The following is a 17,641-nucleotide window of genomic DNA, read 5'->3' on the forward strand; positions in this document are numbered from 1 at the left end:
CTCAACTTTACTACTTCACACAAGCAAACTACGTAAATCCTAACTTTATGTAGCTGACTGAAGCGTTGGCTAACTTTATTGTGAATATTTTTTGTCTCATTGTGTCTTTTTTCTTATTAAAGTGTGAAATATATATATTTACTTTCAGAAATTGAAAAAAAAGTGAATATGAAAATAAAATGTTTTACAGTGAAAATTACAAAAAAAAGTACAAAGAAACACACCCTCTGGAGGAGAAATTTATAGAGAATGTGGTTTAGTTTTTATTTTTATCCATAAACTTGATGACTGAAACAACTGATATTATTCTGCAAGACTGACATTAAGGCTTTAGGAAATGTAGCAGGTAACATACTTTGTGTGAGACTTGGGTTTGTTTACACACACACACACGGACACATACACACGGACACACAATGTATTCAGTGGTGAGTGAGGCTCTGACTAAGTGCTTATTAATATTGTATGGTTAAATGGGAAATGTTAACATTTTTTCAATTGCCCTGGCAGCTTAATGAAATATTAAACAATAAGAGAGCTTTTGTTTTACCATATTACTAAGGAAGGGTAAACATGAAATTAATAACATCTTTCTGCAGAGAATGAGACATATCTTGGCTGAGGTCTGTTTGTATATTTACACAGGTGATGGAAGCACACAACACCCAAACATGCAGAAAATAAGTGTTTTGGTTTCTCAGAAGAAAAAAAATCAAACTGGATTCATTCATTCAGTCGTATTTACTGCTGAATATGGTTTCTTCTTCATCCTGCTGATTTGTGACTTCATCATTTGTGCGTTTTGTTTCTAAATGAGATATAAACCGTCTGCCTCCCATCTTTGCCTCTGCCCACTCTCCCCCATTAGCAGCTCCGCAGAGACACAGCTCGTCTTTGCTGCTCACGCAATGCTGCTCCTACAGCACAGCCACTGCCAGCGCTCTGTGAGACCCAGATTAAGATTTTTTCTTTTGGTAATAAGACAGAAAATAAGAATCCTAGTTGAACCATGACTGATTTAAAACACTTAAACACAGACCTTCTTAAATAAATATCAGCTTTATTTAAAAAATGTGCCATACAGCAAAAGGATTACAAATGAGTCAATCAGAGTCTGAGTCTTTCTGAGCTTTAATGATCTGTCTGCTCGGGCTTTCACCAAGGGTCCCGAAACTTTCTGGTGGCCAGAGCTGAAGGAGATAAAAGGAGAGAGGACGATGGGTTAAAAATAAAATAAAGAAAAATTAGAACACAACACTTTGTCTCATTTCTCAGACACATTTGCTAATGTGTCTTCTGAGTAAGTGTCTGCTGATCTTGTTCCTTTATCAGCTGTGGTAATAGGGCCTCCAGTGGAGTGCCGTTGTCCAATCAGATAGACAGAAGGTTGCCTGACCTGTTTTCCAGGGTCGTGGTTGCTATGACATCCAGTGACATGACAACACAGCAGAATGGAAAGCTAGACAATATGCTGTCCAGGCTTGGTCAATCAGACACACTTGCTTTGAACTTCCAACTGACTCATGCCTCTGAATTGGGCTTTAAGTGGCCATAAGGGACTGATCGAAAACCCATTTTATGTGATTGGCCAGGAGAAGAGGTTTCATGAATCTATCCACCTGATCCTGCAATGAAACACATATTTCATACGTAAAAAACATACAGTGCATCTCCTCTTTTACCTTTAAGCACACCCGCCCTCGAATGAGGGCATAAGGAATAGGGCCATAGCTTCTTGAGTCAGTGGAGTTCCTAAGGTTGTCCCCTTCCAGCCAAACATGGCCTTTTGGAACCTAAAAACATCAGCACACACACAAGGAGAGAAAAAAAAAGAGATTACAAAACAGCTGTATTACACGGTGAAACAGAGACAGAAAACCTCTAATAAAGCAGCTCGGCTTCACTTTAACATGTAAGAGTGAGTTGACCTACCTTAACTCCACCCCCTACCCCCAATGAGTGGCCAGAGCCAGTCCTCCCTCCTCAGCCTATCTTAACGTCAACCTGCCTGTCCCTTTTTAACCCCGAACCGTCTTAGGAGAGGGGTCATGGGTAACGGGCAGGGTCGGGGGGGATTTAGAAGAACTTCAAACGGGGTCATTAGGCTGTTGGCTGAGATCTGCGCCCCTCTTACCCAGGGAGGGCAAAGCAAGCGAGAGGGGCCTGAGATAGCTGGGCAGGGAGAGGGAGAGGGAGCTGGAGAGGGCTAAGCTGCGGCTAGCAGCAGTGTCCAAGGGTCTCCACCGCGGTCCGACCTGCCAGTGGGGCGGTCATCCAAGCGGGCTCTAATTCACAGTGACACCAATTATGATTAATCTCATCACTTTAGGAGAGTAGGCTTGTCAAGGCCCTAATTAAGTGCGCTGTCCCCCCTATATGTGCAGACAGGATCAACAACACATTATATTGTCATAATGGGCATCACAATCCACGAGTCTATTTTTGTGTTGCCTAACTTTTTAACGGCAAAAGTCCTCTGGAGGAAAGAGAATAACGGGAATAAAGGAGCAGAATCCTGACGTCACGCCTCGTTCCTTATTCCCATCACCCAGCTCTCTGATTGGACTCCTACTGCAAGATGCTGCGTTTTGTTTCATATTCGATAATTGAGACAGATGATGTGACATAATCACGAGCCAGTGACACGTTGACCTAACACGAGGTAAACAACTCAGTGAATAACGACGACACAAATGAATATCATTAAAGGAGTCATCTGAGAACCATATGTCAGCATGCTGGATTCCCACCATTACACCTCATTAACATGGTAACATATGCTGGCTCCCAAGCACAGGAAGAAGAAACACTACCGTTTGTCATCTGCCAAACCAGAACCCACTGTTTCCCCTCATCTACTGTTAAAAAAAACATCCATCCTCCTTGTGCTCATCCGGAAGGCACGAAGATTTGATGAAGACACTTCAAGCATCTGTCCAGAGTTCACTGAGAACACGATGCTGATGCAACCTCTCATAGAAAAAGCTTTTTATGACTTACCTGAACATAATGTCTGTTCTATTTAGTATTCAGTATTTGCCCACTTATGACCTTTAAATTGGATAGCTAACAGTTTAAAAAACACCTTAGTTTAAACATCAACAAACAGGACAACCTAATGTCCAAACCTGGGTTCAAAGAGAAACTACTTCAAAGGATTAGCGACACCTCTTTTAGAAAAGTGAGAGAGTGAAGAGGTCTGAAACTTGACCTGCTGTGCAATGGCCAGAAAGAGGATAAAAGCTTATGCATATCAGTTTGCAAGTAGGTGTGTGAGCAAGGAAAAACATTGAGTGAAAGGCAAAGGCTTGAATTAAAATGAAGTTGCTGCAGAGTAACCAGAAAATGCAACATCCCTAACTCTGCTTTTAAAAGACGACTGCAGTGTCAAGAACTTCTAAAAACTCAGAGTACTCACAAACTTGATTTTTAGATTTACATCCACACATTTGTTTTTTTTAATATGTGCAGAATGTTTTGTAATTTTATCAAATAAAATAGTATCAAGGTGTAACTGTGACATAAGAGCAGGTAGAAGTGTCACTGACAGACGATGTTTCCAGCCACACAGATTTCCTGAGGTCCATGCAGGCTGAACATGTTTCAGTGTTTCAGTGTAGATTCATTTTGATGCATGGCAGAGATTGCACCTGCACTTGTAGGCTGTGGAGACATAAGGCTTTGTGTACCTGTCAGAGACGTGTCGAGGAGCTCTGGAACTGGAGCTCTGCTCGATATGGAGGTGTGCTGTTAAACAGGCGCGCCATTACTGTGCTCATTATGTTAACATGATGGAAGCGGTGAATTATGTCTGCATTAAAATACAAAACGACCAGTTCACCTTTCTCATTATTACTGCAAAGAACAGAACGTACGCAAACATTTCTTCTCTTTCTCTATGGTGTTTGAGCTGTCTGTCTGTCTGTCTTATTCTCTCTTTGTCCGTCTTTCTGTCTGTCTTTCCCATCCTCTCTGCCTGTCTTAGTTCTGTCTGTCTGCCAGTCCCATCCACTGTCTGTCTCCCTGTTGTTCTCTCATCCCCTGTCTGTCTGTCTGTCTCATCCCCTGTCTGTCCCCTTCTCTTCCTCTCCAACTTTCTTTTTCTATCTCTCTGCCTGTCTCTCTGTCTGTCTCTCCCTCCCTTCTCTCATTCTCTGTCTGTCACTCTCTCTGGCGCGCTCTTTGCGGTAATATTAGGGATCAAGTGTCATTGTTTTGACACAATAGCTCAGACACAGAAATGATTCCTAAAAGGTGACAGGGCAATTAGTCTGCTGTTGAAGCTCTGAGGGTGGAGAGGACCTGCCTGTCTGTCAGAACAAAAAAAAGGAGGTGATGACAGGGTCTAACACTGCCTTCAAAAATATTCCTTACAGGTCCTCCCATAATGCCTCACACCGTCCTAACAGACACACACAAACACATACAGCCTCAGGGGAAACTTAACTCCCAGAGGGAGGCCAAACAGTTATGTGAACAGCGGGAATTTTCTCAGTTAGTTAGTGATATTTCTCCTGGGATTTAAAAATATGACCCTGGGAGAGCATTTATTGGGCTTCATGTAATTAAAAATCCACTTTGCTTTGGAGTTATTTTAAGTTTTTAAACCTGCTTTGTTTGTACAGAACAGTATCAGTCAGGAGGAGCACGGTACTGCTAACATAAACATGTCTTAAGAAGTTAACACTTTTCTACTTTTGCCATCTTTTACTGTGTAGCTCTACTTTTCACACACAAGGTTCACTTGGCTGCTATAATGTTGTGACAGAATTTGCACAAAATGCAATGTTTTACTTTATGAGAAGTCCTCTGTGGGAAAACAAACTCTTTACAAGGATTTACTGGCCAAACAAAGGACCAAGAAAATCAATCAAAGATGGATCGAAATATGTTAATTATCAGTCATGACCCTCTGTGAGGGACATGGGCATAACTTTTTATCTGTTTATAACCATGTAGTGAAATTATTTCATTCCTCTATCATGTCGCAAACTTGAGAGTTAGGGCTGCGTGTAGTTAACACAGACCAGTTGTATTATCAAAAACATTAAAAAATACAAACTCAAAGAAAATCTCTCTCTGCCAGTCTGTGATGATCAAATCTGATTAAAACTCCAGTGAGAGGTTTTTAGCTGGTTAAAATCAAAAATAAAGGCTCAAGACTTTATTTATATCATAGATGTCATGTTTAATTTTTGATCTACTGAAACTGATGTGATAGTAAATGTGAGCACCTGCAGGCTGGCTTAGTCGCCCCCTTTAACATCTGTGATGGCAGAGTTTTGTATGAGTGATGATACATCGGATTGTTAAATGTAGGAAGGATTCAGAATTTTAGTTTAGAGCGACCTTTTACACATAAAGGAAAAAAACAAATAAGTAAAGAGTTAACACCTGGTCCACAGGGCGGTGCCAAAACCAACATGAACTTAACTTCTTCTCACTAGCTTTAAGCTAATTAGCCAGTAAAATGAAGTCCTACCCTTCTTGTCTCATACACAAATAACTCCTCCCCTTTACAAGACTTATTTATAAACAAGGACTTTCTGAAGATCTAATCTTGAGAGCTTTATCAATTGGCATCAATGATTATAAAGTCTAAACTTATCAAATTTGGTGTCAGTATTTAAAGAGATAGTTTAGGTTTTTATTGCCAGTTTAGTGTGATACTTATCAACAGTATTTTCTGTTAGCTGCACAGGATGCTGGTCAGCAGCTGGTGAACCTGCACAGGGGCTAAGCTATCAAACACTGCAGACAGGGTCAGCTCTTCCACATGATTTAGCAAATTTTAAGGAACTACAATTCAACCTGTATTTAGAAATCTATCTGCACTCTTATTTGCCATCAAAATCCCTTTCCATTTGCATTAAATAAATTATGTATCTTTACAACTAAAAAACTCTTATTTTAGCCACATGTACAGTATAACAAAAAACATTTAGATTAATAAAAAAAACATGAGCACTGCGTTTGTTCCAATTCTTAACTCGGGTCAAAACAACTAGTTGGAGAAAATTGAGCGACTGACTGAACAAAAAATCAAACAAAAGCTTCTGTTGTGCCATTACTTCAAACTGCATATATTTCTTCAAGCGTTAAATTCTGCAAATTCGCTGCATTTATTTGTTCAACAAAACTTTTAACTTGATGTCTTTAAGTCTTTGAATTTTTTGTCAAGAAAACTGAAGGTATCACTTTGGGCCATAAAAAAATGTACATTTTTGTCACTGTTTGACATCTGAAAGACTTTAAAAACACAGACAGAAAGTAGTTAAAAAACGAATCTGTAATATAAAGTGGTTAGCTACTGATTGTATGGATTTTAGCGACCCCTGTGGAGGACCACTGGTCTCAGGTTGTTTCTGCTCACTCAATATGACACCTTCCTGCAAAATACACTTTTAGGCATTAAATTTAATGAAAGTTAGTTAGTCTTTTTGCTGGTGGTTCCCTTTTTCAGAGCAAAAAGAGACTTCTGTTTGATTTTCAGCCTGTTTTAAAAGCTGTTTAAAACCTCCACCTGACTGAAGCCCTAACTTCTGCCCCTTTCTGAAGTAGCTCACATTGAACAGCTCCACAGCTCCACAGCTCCACTCACCACTTGCATAAAATGAAGAGGAACTTTTATTTAAGGGCTTTTTCATTCCATAACCAGCCACATTTTTGTGCGAGTTGTAGTTTGGTAGTGCAATTTTTTACCTACAACCTTGGAGGACTTTGGAAGTTGCACAAAGCAAAAAGGGCTTATCTGGTGATCCTGGTATGATTGCTGTTAAAGAAAAATCCATGTGTTGTGTTAACTTATTGTTTTCTGGGAAATGTATATTTCATTTGTTTAGAATAGTTCCCTGGTTGTTCAGTATGACTTAATGTTGTGTTCATACATTTTGTGTGTTTTAATGAAGGTTTTTAGGTTTAACATATTTTTTCATGCAAGATTCGGTAAGGGCTATAAACTACTTGAATTACAGTTTTACATGCCATCATAAAATTTGTAATCCAGCAATTGGTTTTGATAACAGCAAAATACTGAGAGGACTAAGGGAAAGAAAATCTATGGTAGTCTGTAAACTTTATCATAAGCTAGCAAAAATCTGGAAGTGTCCACAAAGTTGCAAGTTTAAACTCCCCAAAACGAAACAACAGTTGCTGTATATTGGGATCAAATATCAAAACTCACTGATGTCACCTTCACAGTTTCAGTCATGTCAAAGTGGAGGTGAAGCTCGCAGAAGAGGAAACATTGTTTCTCTTATGGTTTCATGAATGACGCTTAATGGTTCGGCCTTATGCTATGTATCTGCTGAACTCAGTCTGCACATCATCCATAAAATACACAATAAATTTAAAAACATGCAACTTAAACGCAACCTTTGCTTCACAGACATATACACACACATAGACTCTCTCTCTCTCACACACACACACACACACCTCCGCCCACCCATCAGTGTGTCCACTCGGCTGGCACTAACTCTAACAGGCTTCAGAGAGATTGCAGGCCTGAGCTGTGGGCGTTGGGGAGAGTAGTAATAGAAAAGCAATGACAGTGGTTTCAGCGGCAGAACCCCTGCTCACTCTCTGGTTTTATCACTGTTCTGAGGAAATATAGGTGTTGTCAAAAGCTGATATTTTGACCAATGACACAAAATAGATGTGTGTGGTCTAAAATGTAAACAACTATAATAGTGTATAGACAGCAGCACACACACAAAGAAAAACAAAAACTGAGAGATGGTTTTGCATTATGCACAGACTCTGTCAAACTATCAAGTGTTTTGTAGAAAATGCATTCTGTATTTATTTTCCATTTCCCTGCATAGTTTCCCATCTTTCTTTTATCTAAAAGAAATGTTGACGTATGTAAGCAGTAGGCAAAAACGGTAAAACTGCTATCAGGGTGTGTCTTTGGTAAAGCATCCAATCACACGACGTGTTGAGGAGAGCCTGAAGCACTTTGAATACAGCGTGCACTGCAAATATACTCACATATGTGTGGCTTTTGAAGAGGGCTGATGGGGCACTCGTGCAGATTTTGTCACCTTCAAGTCCAATCACCCTTTTACAGATGTTCATATTTGGGTCAGATGGACACTTTGCGATTATTATATCACCCCTGTAGAGAAAACAGAATCACAAACTAAGAATGAAAAGTGTAATCTGTGCCCCTTCAGTTTTTAGAGCACGTCTTGTAGGAAATAAAGAAAGGACAAACAAAGAAGCCAAACATTATTCAGTGAATGAAACTTTTTTATGTTTACTCGTTTTTGTTTACAGCATCTTTATCCGATTGGAACTTACGTTTAACTTTTTTTTAAGCAACTTACTTTTCTATTTTGCAAAGATGACGACTCATCCGCTCAGAGAAAACAATGTCATGGTTGATGATGGTGGGCTCCATGGATGGACCGGAACACTGAAGCAAAGCAACATAAATACAAAATTAGATAAAATCTTTTACAAATGAAAAAGGATCAGTCTTAAACTTTAAGAATAATAAAATACAAACCACTACAATTTCTCCAATGTATTCAAAGGCACAGTGTGCAATGCAGCCATACTGGATGGTGTAGCCCACAAACCCCAGAGTTTTCCCTAGAACACGGCGGAACATCTCCACCTGCAAGAAACACACACACACACACATAAAGTGTAGGTTATGGAGCAATGTCAGCAAACACAGTTACCCTCTGCTCTTTACATACAGCACATAGTTAGCATGATTCAGTGTCTCATTCATTTGTGGCAGGCTTAAGTCCCTCAGTGGATTTCTAAAAACAAAGGCTTTCTGCAGTTTAATTTCTAAAGGTGTGGAAAAGGTTGTCACAGTTGGCCTACTGCCAAGATGTCACTTTCCCTGGTGTTTCATTCTCAGGGGCTGAGCGGCCAGTTCACAGCCGAAAACTGCCCTGACCTTTGACTGTGTGTAGGATGTACCAATCAACACCTTGAGTTTAGGTGATGGACAAACACAGAAACTGTGACATATCCAGCCAAGCAGCTCTGCACCTACTGCAGCCAGTCCCTGACACTGTGTTGCCTTCACCACCACCACAATCATTAGAGCAGTTATCAACTTCTGTCAGCACCATGGAAACACAAAGACACCCCCCCACAGCCACCCACCTGCCCTGCACTCAGCCACACAAACACACACAAGAACTATCTGTGTGTCTTCTGAGCAAACATCCCAGCCACACTCAGGTTATTGACTTTTACTCAAGCTGCAACCTGTTGGACGGACAGAAGAAAGTGAGTCAATCTTTACCAAGTGTCATGCACCGTGTGTACGCGTGCTCACACACATACACACGGAAGGAAAAAGGAAAGGAAACACATCTTTGAAAATAAACGAACAGCTAAAAACTGTGGAACTAGGGAAGAAGAGATACACCTAGAGTTATGTTATCTCTAACCATGTTAGAAATACCTTGGATGCCTCTGTTATCCATTTCTCACCGAAAAAATGCATTTAGTGCAGCAGAGAAAATGTTATCTGCTCACATGAAGACCTAAACACAACAATACAAGTCCACTTTTAATCCATTGTTGTCATATAACATGTGAGCTTATATACTTTCTGTAACACTTCACAATTAAATCATAGCTATGTTACAGAAACACATTAAGCTATTTATTTTATGGCAACAATGGATACAGTAAACTGCAAAAACGGAACTCTAAGCAAGTGCTTGTCTTATTCTTAGTTAAAATTAAATACTTATTCAACTTAATTTAAGAATTTAAGAAACCTTTTTTTGAGATATCAAAAGACAAATAATGACAAAATTGCCTGTGAAGAGTAAAAAAAAATCTGCCCATGGGGTAAAAAAAATGTACTTTTTTTAATCAAGACACCATTTCTTTGTAAAGAAATTCAACACAGAGATACTTTTCTAAAATTTAAATAACATAAGTTGAAAACAAGGATCAAAAACTACCAAATTACTTAATATTAAAAAATCACAGCCGCCTATGAAGAAAGTATTATATTAGAGTTATACAGAATGAGTAAACACTAAACAGATGTCCAAACAACATAATCATGAATTATGCCCTCATTTACGGTTCAGATTTTGTCTAGATTAATCCAATGAAGAGGTGTGAAAAAATAATGATTCTGCAATATATTGAGATACTTTGACCTGTGATGAAATATCAATATTTCAACTCTTAATATTAATATTTTTGTTAAAATAAAATATTTCAAGTGAGCTGGAAGTACAATGTCTTCCGCACCTCCACTGCAGTAGATGGCGCTGGAGAGCTTCTGCGCTGTATCCTGCCCATAAACTGTGTAATAAATATAATCTCAAGAGTATTTTTAAAATATTTTATTTTTTAACTTGATGATGTGGGTTTTGATGCCGTAAACCTAAATGTTTTCTCTTTATTCTTGGGTCAGTTAGTTTAAAATCATTTTAAGTTATTGTTTTACAGTGTAGTAGACTGATAAAATAATGACCATAGTTATGTTTTGTGCAAAATTAGATTTTTTTTTATGAGTAACATTGGTTACACCAAGAGACATTTATCAGTTTCACCAACTGACCACGTCTTTCAACCAATGATTTCTTTGCAACATCAGGTTAATATCGCAGTAGTTAAAGTGACAAACTTGATGCACTTTATGTTTTCAAGTTAAGTGTATATATGAAATACTGAATCTGAATTTCATTATTTCAAACAATGAAATTAAAAAAAATGTTTTCAATCAAACAGTTAACTGTGTAAAATTTGGCTATATATTACAATGTTGTTGTATCCAGGTATTATCGTATTGTGACCCAAGTGTTGTGATGTGTGAGGTTTTTGCCAGTACTCAGCCCTAATCCAATTGCTGCTCCACTTTAACTGCTAAAATGAATAAAACAGCCTATTTAATCTCATCTCTCATCTCAAAATTTGAACTGTTATAATTATCATTTTAAGTCATAATTATCACGATCAAGTTGGAATTGCTGACACAAAACAAGGTTTTACCTTTAACAAAAACTCTGAAGCCATAAGTTGGTTTATTTTTTGTTGTTTCATTTGTTATCTTATCGTCCTCTAACCTTCTGGTCCAATCAGGCAGGTGGTTTCTCATGAGTTTGGTTCTGCCGAGTGTTTCTGTCTGTTGGGAGGAAGCTTATCCTGTCCTGCAATTCCATGTTACATCCCTACTGAGATGTTGACTGAAGGTTGGAGATACATGCATTTAGGGAAATTATATGACTAAAAAAAGCATCACTAGTCATAGTTTTAAAAGGGTTTAACTAATATCCGCTGCTATGCAGATGATGTGGGGTTCAGCTTTATTTTGTTCTAGAAAAAAGGGATAAAGTTGTTTGAAGTCTGTGTTACTGTATCTGCCACAGAACCACTTGATCAGAGCAACCAGCGCAGACATATGTATAATGACTTGGAGGAAGAATCAAAAGCTGGCTCTGCTACCTCTGCTAATGTTAGCAACGCTCGGAAAACCAATGTGATAAAAATTATCTGCAGGTATCTCATGTTCTGTTTCTCTTTTCTGGGTAAACTGTGCTTAACTGTGGGTGTATTCTGAGTATTTGCTGGCAGAGAGTTAAAATATCTGTTTTAATGAAAAGGAATGTAGTCTGTAGAGAACAATCCTATTACAAGCACAATCATACAAACTGGATCTATATAACAGATATTAAAGTGAGATTGTAAATCTAAACCTTGTGCTGAGATTAGGGGGGCAGTGGTGTTAGGAAGAATATAATGGTATGGGAACATGTCTCCCTACAACTTGGCTGAGAGGTCAGTCTGCACTTGAGACATTTTTATCTCAGTCTGCTGATGCCAGTCCACCACAGGGTAAAGAAATCTTTTTCTCTATCCCCCTGGTTCCTTCTGTCTTTTCCCTCTTTCTCTCTCCATGTCTTCTCTCCCTCCCAGGGTATTATTAACCAAAGCAAGCAGAGCGGAAACCAAAGCCCCAAATCCTCAGAGCTCTGGGAATGACTTCCCAAAGATGGACATGGATTAGTCCCCCAATTTCTCCCTTTGCCTCACCACCACCACCACTGCCCCCCTTCATCTCCCCAGGTCCCCAACAGACCGGGTGTCAGGTGGCTCTCCCGGCCCTGCCAAAGGTGTTACCCCTAATCCCATTACCCCCCTCCAGTGTTCTCACAAACACACACACAATGCTCTCCCTCTCCTTCATGCCAACTATATTGCACCTACTAACCCCCTGTCTTCTTTCATCCCTAGCATGGTTTGTCTCTTTGGCCCAGTCGCCATCATCTCTGATCCAAAAAAGACCAACTCCCTCCTTTTACCTCCCTGTGTGCTGCTACTTCGCTCTTCCGTCTGATTCTTGATCACCCCTGGCAACCCTTCGCTTCCAGCCGCCTCTACGAATGACGGTGCTCGAGCAGGTGAAGGGGGACAAGTGTACAAGCTCAGCGCAGGGCCCAAATGAGGTGCCCCCTTCCAGTCACAGCCTGCTCTGCTTCTCCTCTTCAGGAGCTATAAAGTCAGTCCTCCCACAGCTGCTACAATAACACCTCTGGCTCTATAATTCCTCTGTTGGGAAGCAAGGAGTCTAAAGGTTAATGTGAATCTCAGGTCTGCACTAAGGCAGCATGTTCGGCTCTATTTGTCTTCCACCGGTGTCTGTGTCTGTCAGTGCTGTACTGTAATGCACTCTCAGATGTGATCTCACATTTTCTCTTTCTTCTGCCAGGCTGGGGGGATCAGGAGTCTTTGCTAGCACTCATTCTCAGAGCACAGTGGACAGCCTCTCTTACAGCTGCCCTCATATCTGTCTCAGCCCCCCTCCATTCCTGCGCGCATTCATCATAGGTAGGGATTAAGGGACTTTGCATAACAAGATCACACAGTCAGTGAGTGATATCAAGAGAGTCCATATGCAGCCGCCTGGTTTTCTGAGGCACCCCCTGTCATTGATAGTGTGTGTGCATATGTGGTGTGAATGTGCACACACAATAGCATTACCTATATGTTTCATACAAAGTGTATATAAGCTGCAGTGACTCCTCTGGGATTCACAATGAGGTGGACATCCACAGAGACCTCTGATTGGATCTCTATTACCTCCAATTCCCCTGTGCAAAGAGTCAGACAACACACACACACACACACACACACACAGTCTCTTGCCTCTAATACCAAGCACATGTGTGTGTGTGTGTGTGTGTGTGTGTGTTTGGGAGTATCAACATCAATTGAATGCTGTATTACAGCTGTGAATTAACACAAAGTCTCTCTGTTAATCCAGGATTACACGCCAAACATGTTCATGGGAAAACAAAGAAAGTCAGCACAGCTCTCTCTGCAGAACCATCTGTGGTCACCGGCCTCCTGCAGTCACGGCGCAGCGCTACAGTGAGGAAGAGAGGGGGATCACAAATGAATAGCTGCCGATGGAAACACAGCATTGTGCGTTTAACTCTTTGATCCTCTTACTGAGGGGAGAGTTGCTCACTTAAGGCAGGTCAATCACAAGCAGATTAAAGAAAATAAGTCTGTTCTTTGTTTTTAACACTAATCATTAGAATAAAAAGCAGCAATGCACTGTTCTCCAGTCAAATATACCTTTTTGTGCAACTTCACTGCAAAACCAAAACATATTTGATTTGATAAAAAAAATATCTTCTCTGATTTAATATGAGCCATGTTTATCCAGCAAGTCCTGAAACATGTCTCAGTTCAAGATATTAAAAGGCAAAAATGGCACCTGAGTTGTAAAGACTGGCAAACAGGAAAGAAAAATTTGCTCATCAAGCATCTTGGAAATAAAAATAACATCTTAATCAAAGAGATTAAAAATAAAAGTCTTAACAATCTTGATGGAAACTCTGCAGATGTACAAACAGATAGATAAATATAATAAGAAATCAAATAAAGGGAGAAATGACTATTTATTATAGACACATTATTGAAGCCATATGGAAATGCTCAGAAAGGAATAACCACTTGTGGTCTCTGGAGATTTACGCCTGCCATTGACCTAGTAGTGTTAATTGATATACACGACCAGTCTATTAGAAGCACAAAGAGAATCTCAATCCAAACAGCGCACGAGGGCCTTGCAGTGGACTCCTTACGCAACTAAATTAGGAAAACATGGGCTGAGAGAGAGCTGGGCAACAGGGGGGCTAAGAGGCTTACAAGCCCCTTGTCAGATATTCCTTGTCTCCCAGAGGATCCCAGATGGAAGGGAGTCTGGAGGAGCGGGGACCAATCCCACCTCTGATGTCTTCCTCTGGGCAGCAGAAGGCAGAGGAAGGTGGGGCATTAGTCCTGTTGCGCAGAGCTTGATGTGATCTTAATGTGAGCGATAAAAAAAAAGGAGGCTCAGCAACCAGGGGGGGTCTGTTTCAACTATCAGTCCAATCAGAGATAATCCTGCTGATTTAGACACAGACACCTGGCTGGATGGAGAGTGACAGATGTAGAAGTCCCAGTCACAAGAGTGCTGTGTCTCGCCCCCATCTCTTCTAGGTCTGCCTTCTATCAGAGGCTTAATTGAAGTGACTGATCTCCATATTGCTCTTTTCATTGTTGCTAACGGCAACACAGCCGTGAAACAGCTGAGCGAGGTTACTATTTGAGGAGCTGAGGGTTTAAACCTGCAATCAATGGGTCAGCCAGAGCAAATAATAGCCAAGTGATATGAATACAACTGCTATGAATTGAAAGGAAGTGAGGGCTGACAGAGTCCCCAGCCAATTATATAGAATGGAAAAATCAGCCGCTAAGCCTTATTGTATTGACCACAAGCGAATGCCTGGTGCTAGGCTGGTGCCGAGAGAATAGAGAGATCTTATCAAGTGTTGTATCAGATTCACAAAGGAGTTTGTGTTCTGCAGGGACATGCTCATAACAAAGCCTGTTACACTCTAACACGAGCCAATGACAGACACCTCAGCCTAAAGGAAAACTTTTCAATGTCTATTTTTTCTTTCCTGCAGGTCAACCCTTTATACAGCTCTTTATATTTCATGCAACACCTGCAGCAAACCTCAGGGAATCAAAATAAAGCTAATCAAACTGTGGGATTCTGAATACATGGAAAAGTCTTTTTACAGTTTTTTGTGTACAATATCCATCCTATGTTTATTGTTCTCTTGCCCTCAGACTATTACCTTACTTTCAACACTAAGAAAACAAATGCAGAGCATTTTGATGATAATCTGACATCCCCCGGACACAAAAAGTCCACTACTTCTTGCAGTTTTTACACCGATTGCAGAATTAGACTGAAGAAACCAAAACAGTCTGACCAGGAAAGGTCTGACATGTTATGACTGCTGCCATTATATAGCTCAATCAGATACTGAGGCTGATACAAGTGACAAAAACACAGCAGAGAAAATACACGTGCACATATGACACATTGAAAAAGAGGGCAAAGTGTGTTATTATTGCAGGATTGGACCACTGTGTTTACACCACCACAGACTGAATTGTGCTGCAGAGGTTAAATCAGGATTTAAAGAGAATGAAAAGAAGGTGAATGGCACTGCGAGGAAGATGTGGAGAAAGTTTCCACAGCAATGTGCTCCTGCATCCTGCACATGTACAGCCAAAGCAGAGATGCAGGTCAGTCAGCGCATCTTATTTGTCTGGTATAAGCTTTCCACAATGCCCAGTGTTGTCAGTCATGATATATTCCCTTGGTCTCCTGTCAGCACACATAAATCTCAACAGTGCTGTCAAAACAGCAGGACTGCCTCTGCTGAGAGCATTTGTAAAGTGAGCAGTTGGGCTATTGCTTCCTCTGGAGCCTTACAATATCCTGCGATCTTGCGCTGCCTCTGGCGTCCCTCTGCCTCCCTTTGCCTCACAAAGCTTTTTTACAGCTGTCTCAAGGATTACACTGATCACTCATCAGCCAGCCGCTATTAAGAGTGGACATTATACAGTCCAAAGACACTGGCTTTTCCCCTGTGAGCAGATTATGGTTCCCACAGCAGACATTTAAATTGTAAAAGGCAGGTGTTACCAAAAACATCACCAATGGCTAAAAAAGTGGCCCAGCAATCTCTAAACCATCACCTTGTAACCAAAGCAGCTCAGTAAATTCATCCATAATTTGTAGCATCAATCTCACATTTACTACAATATATTACACATGAGCTGGACCTCAGAAGTTCAATATGTTCTAATAAAGCAGTAAGACTCTAATCTAGACTGTATTCTACTCTGGCAAGTCACTTAACAGTTCAATGAAACACTCAATATTTTTGTGTGTCACTCCTGCAATTTAGTGTGAACCCTCAGATAGCTGAGAGTGTGTATCAATTTGATTTAAAAAAGCTCACTTGGCAAATTTGCTGAAATTAATAAAATCATGAAAAAAATGCCTGCAGTTCACTTGCTTGCACTAAAATGAACTTTTGCAATGCAAATATAATCCATAATATTCTGTTTGCATTACACATGCAAGCCACACGCTACTCATACTGTGACTTCGGCACAGTTAAACATACAAACCGATGCTGTAGGAATAATTGCAAGCTCACTTTGACATCCTAGTGTGTGCTTAAAGTACAGACCCACTACCTTTTCTCCTGATGAGCCTTTTAGCCCCAATGTGACACAAAAACAAACCATGCTGGAGCTAGTGAACATGTGACCTGTAGGTCTCTTGTACTTCTGAAATACTGATGTGTTTATGGCATTATACTGTATGACATTACAGTAGATGTAATGTATTCTTGGGATGCAGGTAAATAGATTACAAGCTTATTTTTCTGATGCAATTCAACAAGGAATAGATTAACTTGTACAGGAACTGAGTAAATTTAAGCTACTGTAATACAATGTGCAATGTATCATGGTGTTGTATTAATTGGTACACTGCAGACACTCAAATTTACTGTTTTTATGTCAGTTATGAACAGGTCACAATGGTTTCTGACCTATTTTCAAGCACATCAACTTTAGAAGTAATTGCTCCTATGTAATTAGATTAAATTACGGTATGTTAAACTAAAGCTATGTGCTTCATATTTTTTATTGATACTTTGAATAATGACTCAGTTAGGCAAGATCTGAGCAGTTATAGTTGCTAGAAGTATGGTGTGAGAAGTGTGTGTCAGAACCGCCACATTAATTCATTTGGCACTGAAAGTGTCAAAACAATAAAGTGACACCATTATCTTTTCTGTTCCGGAGCAGTTTGTTATTACATGACTGTTTATTTAACAACAAAAGGTCTCTGATCCTAAAATCTTTAAGACCACCAAGGGTGGTTTCTGATCGTGAGATAAAGCCTCACTCCGAATGCCATGTAATCGTGCTTAAAGCATCTTTATCGGTTAAATGTTTATGGTATTTTTGAAGCTGTTTGTCATGTTGATATTCTTCCTCTGCAATGTTATGAACCAACAAGGTCAATATGGCACAGAGCCAGGTGTTAGGCGGCTTTTTAAAACATGGAACAACGGCCGGCCAACTCAAATACACACACATACACGTGTCCATGAAATAAAAATACAAAGACACGCTTTTAATAACACACAAAGCTTTACTTACCTACTAACTGAGAAGATAAATGCTTCCCTTTCAAAGCCTCCAGAGTCCACAAGCAGCCCAGTAATAATCGCTGCTGTCATTGGTCGACCGTCACCAACGCTGCCTTTGATTGGCCAAG

At 40.1% G+C, this 17,641-nt stretch overlaps 1 protein-coding gene across 1 annotated transcript; it reads right to left on the reverse strand.

Moving 5' to 3' along the window:
* Window positions 1-1,040: 1,040 nt before the first annotated feature.
* On the reverse strand, window positions 1,041-17,610 carry immp1l (inner mitochondrial membrane peptidase subunit 1). Its single transcript, XM_074665567.1, has 6 exons — window positions 17,524-17,610; window positions 8,513-8,623; window positions 8,331-8,419; window positions 7,993-8,119; window positions 1,683-1,793; window positions 1,041-1,190 (listed from the first exon to the last, which is right to left on the reverse strand). The coding sequence occupies exons 2-6, from the start codon at window positions 8,615-8,617 to the stop codon at window positions 1,104-1,106; spliced, it is 519 nt and encodes a 172-aa protein (XP_074521668.1). The 5' UTR covers window positions 8,618-8,623; window positions 17,524-17,610; the 3' UTR covers window positions 1,041-1,103.
* Between the last annotated feature and the right edge of the window lie 31 nt (window positions 17,611-17,641).

Source organism: Halichoeres trimaculatus, unplaced genomic scaffold, assembly GCF_033239565.1.
Source record: "Halichoeres trimaculatus isolate MK-OKI-2021-1 unplaced genomic scaffold, fHalTri1.1 fHalTri1_scaffold_3, whole genome shotgun sequence".
NCBI classification, from domain to species: domain Eukaryota; kingdom Metazoa; phylum Chordata; class Actinopteri; order Labriformes; family Labridae; genus Halichoeres; species Halichoeres trimaculatus.

Coding starts and splice junctions, on each gene's coding strand:
- immp1l (XM_074665567.1), bottom strand. CDS start 8,617: ATGTTCCGCCGTGTTCTAGGGAAAACTCTGGGGTTTGTGGGCTACACC. Junction 8,120..8,330: donor CATCTTTGCAAAATAGAAAA/GTAAGTTGCTTA, acceptor TTTTCTCTACAG/GGGTGATATAATAATCGCAA. Junction 1,191..1,682: donor GAGGGCGGGTGTGCTTAAAG/GTAAAAGAGGAG, acceptor TATCTCCTTCAG/CTCTGGCCACCAGAAAGTTT.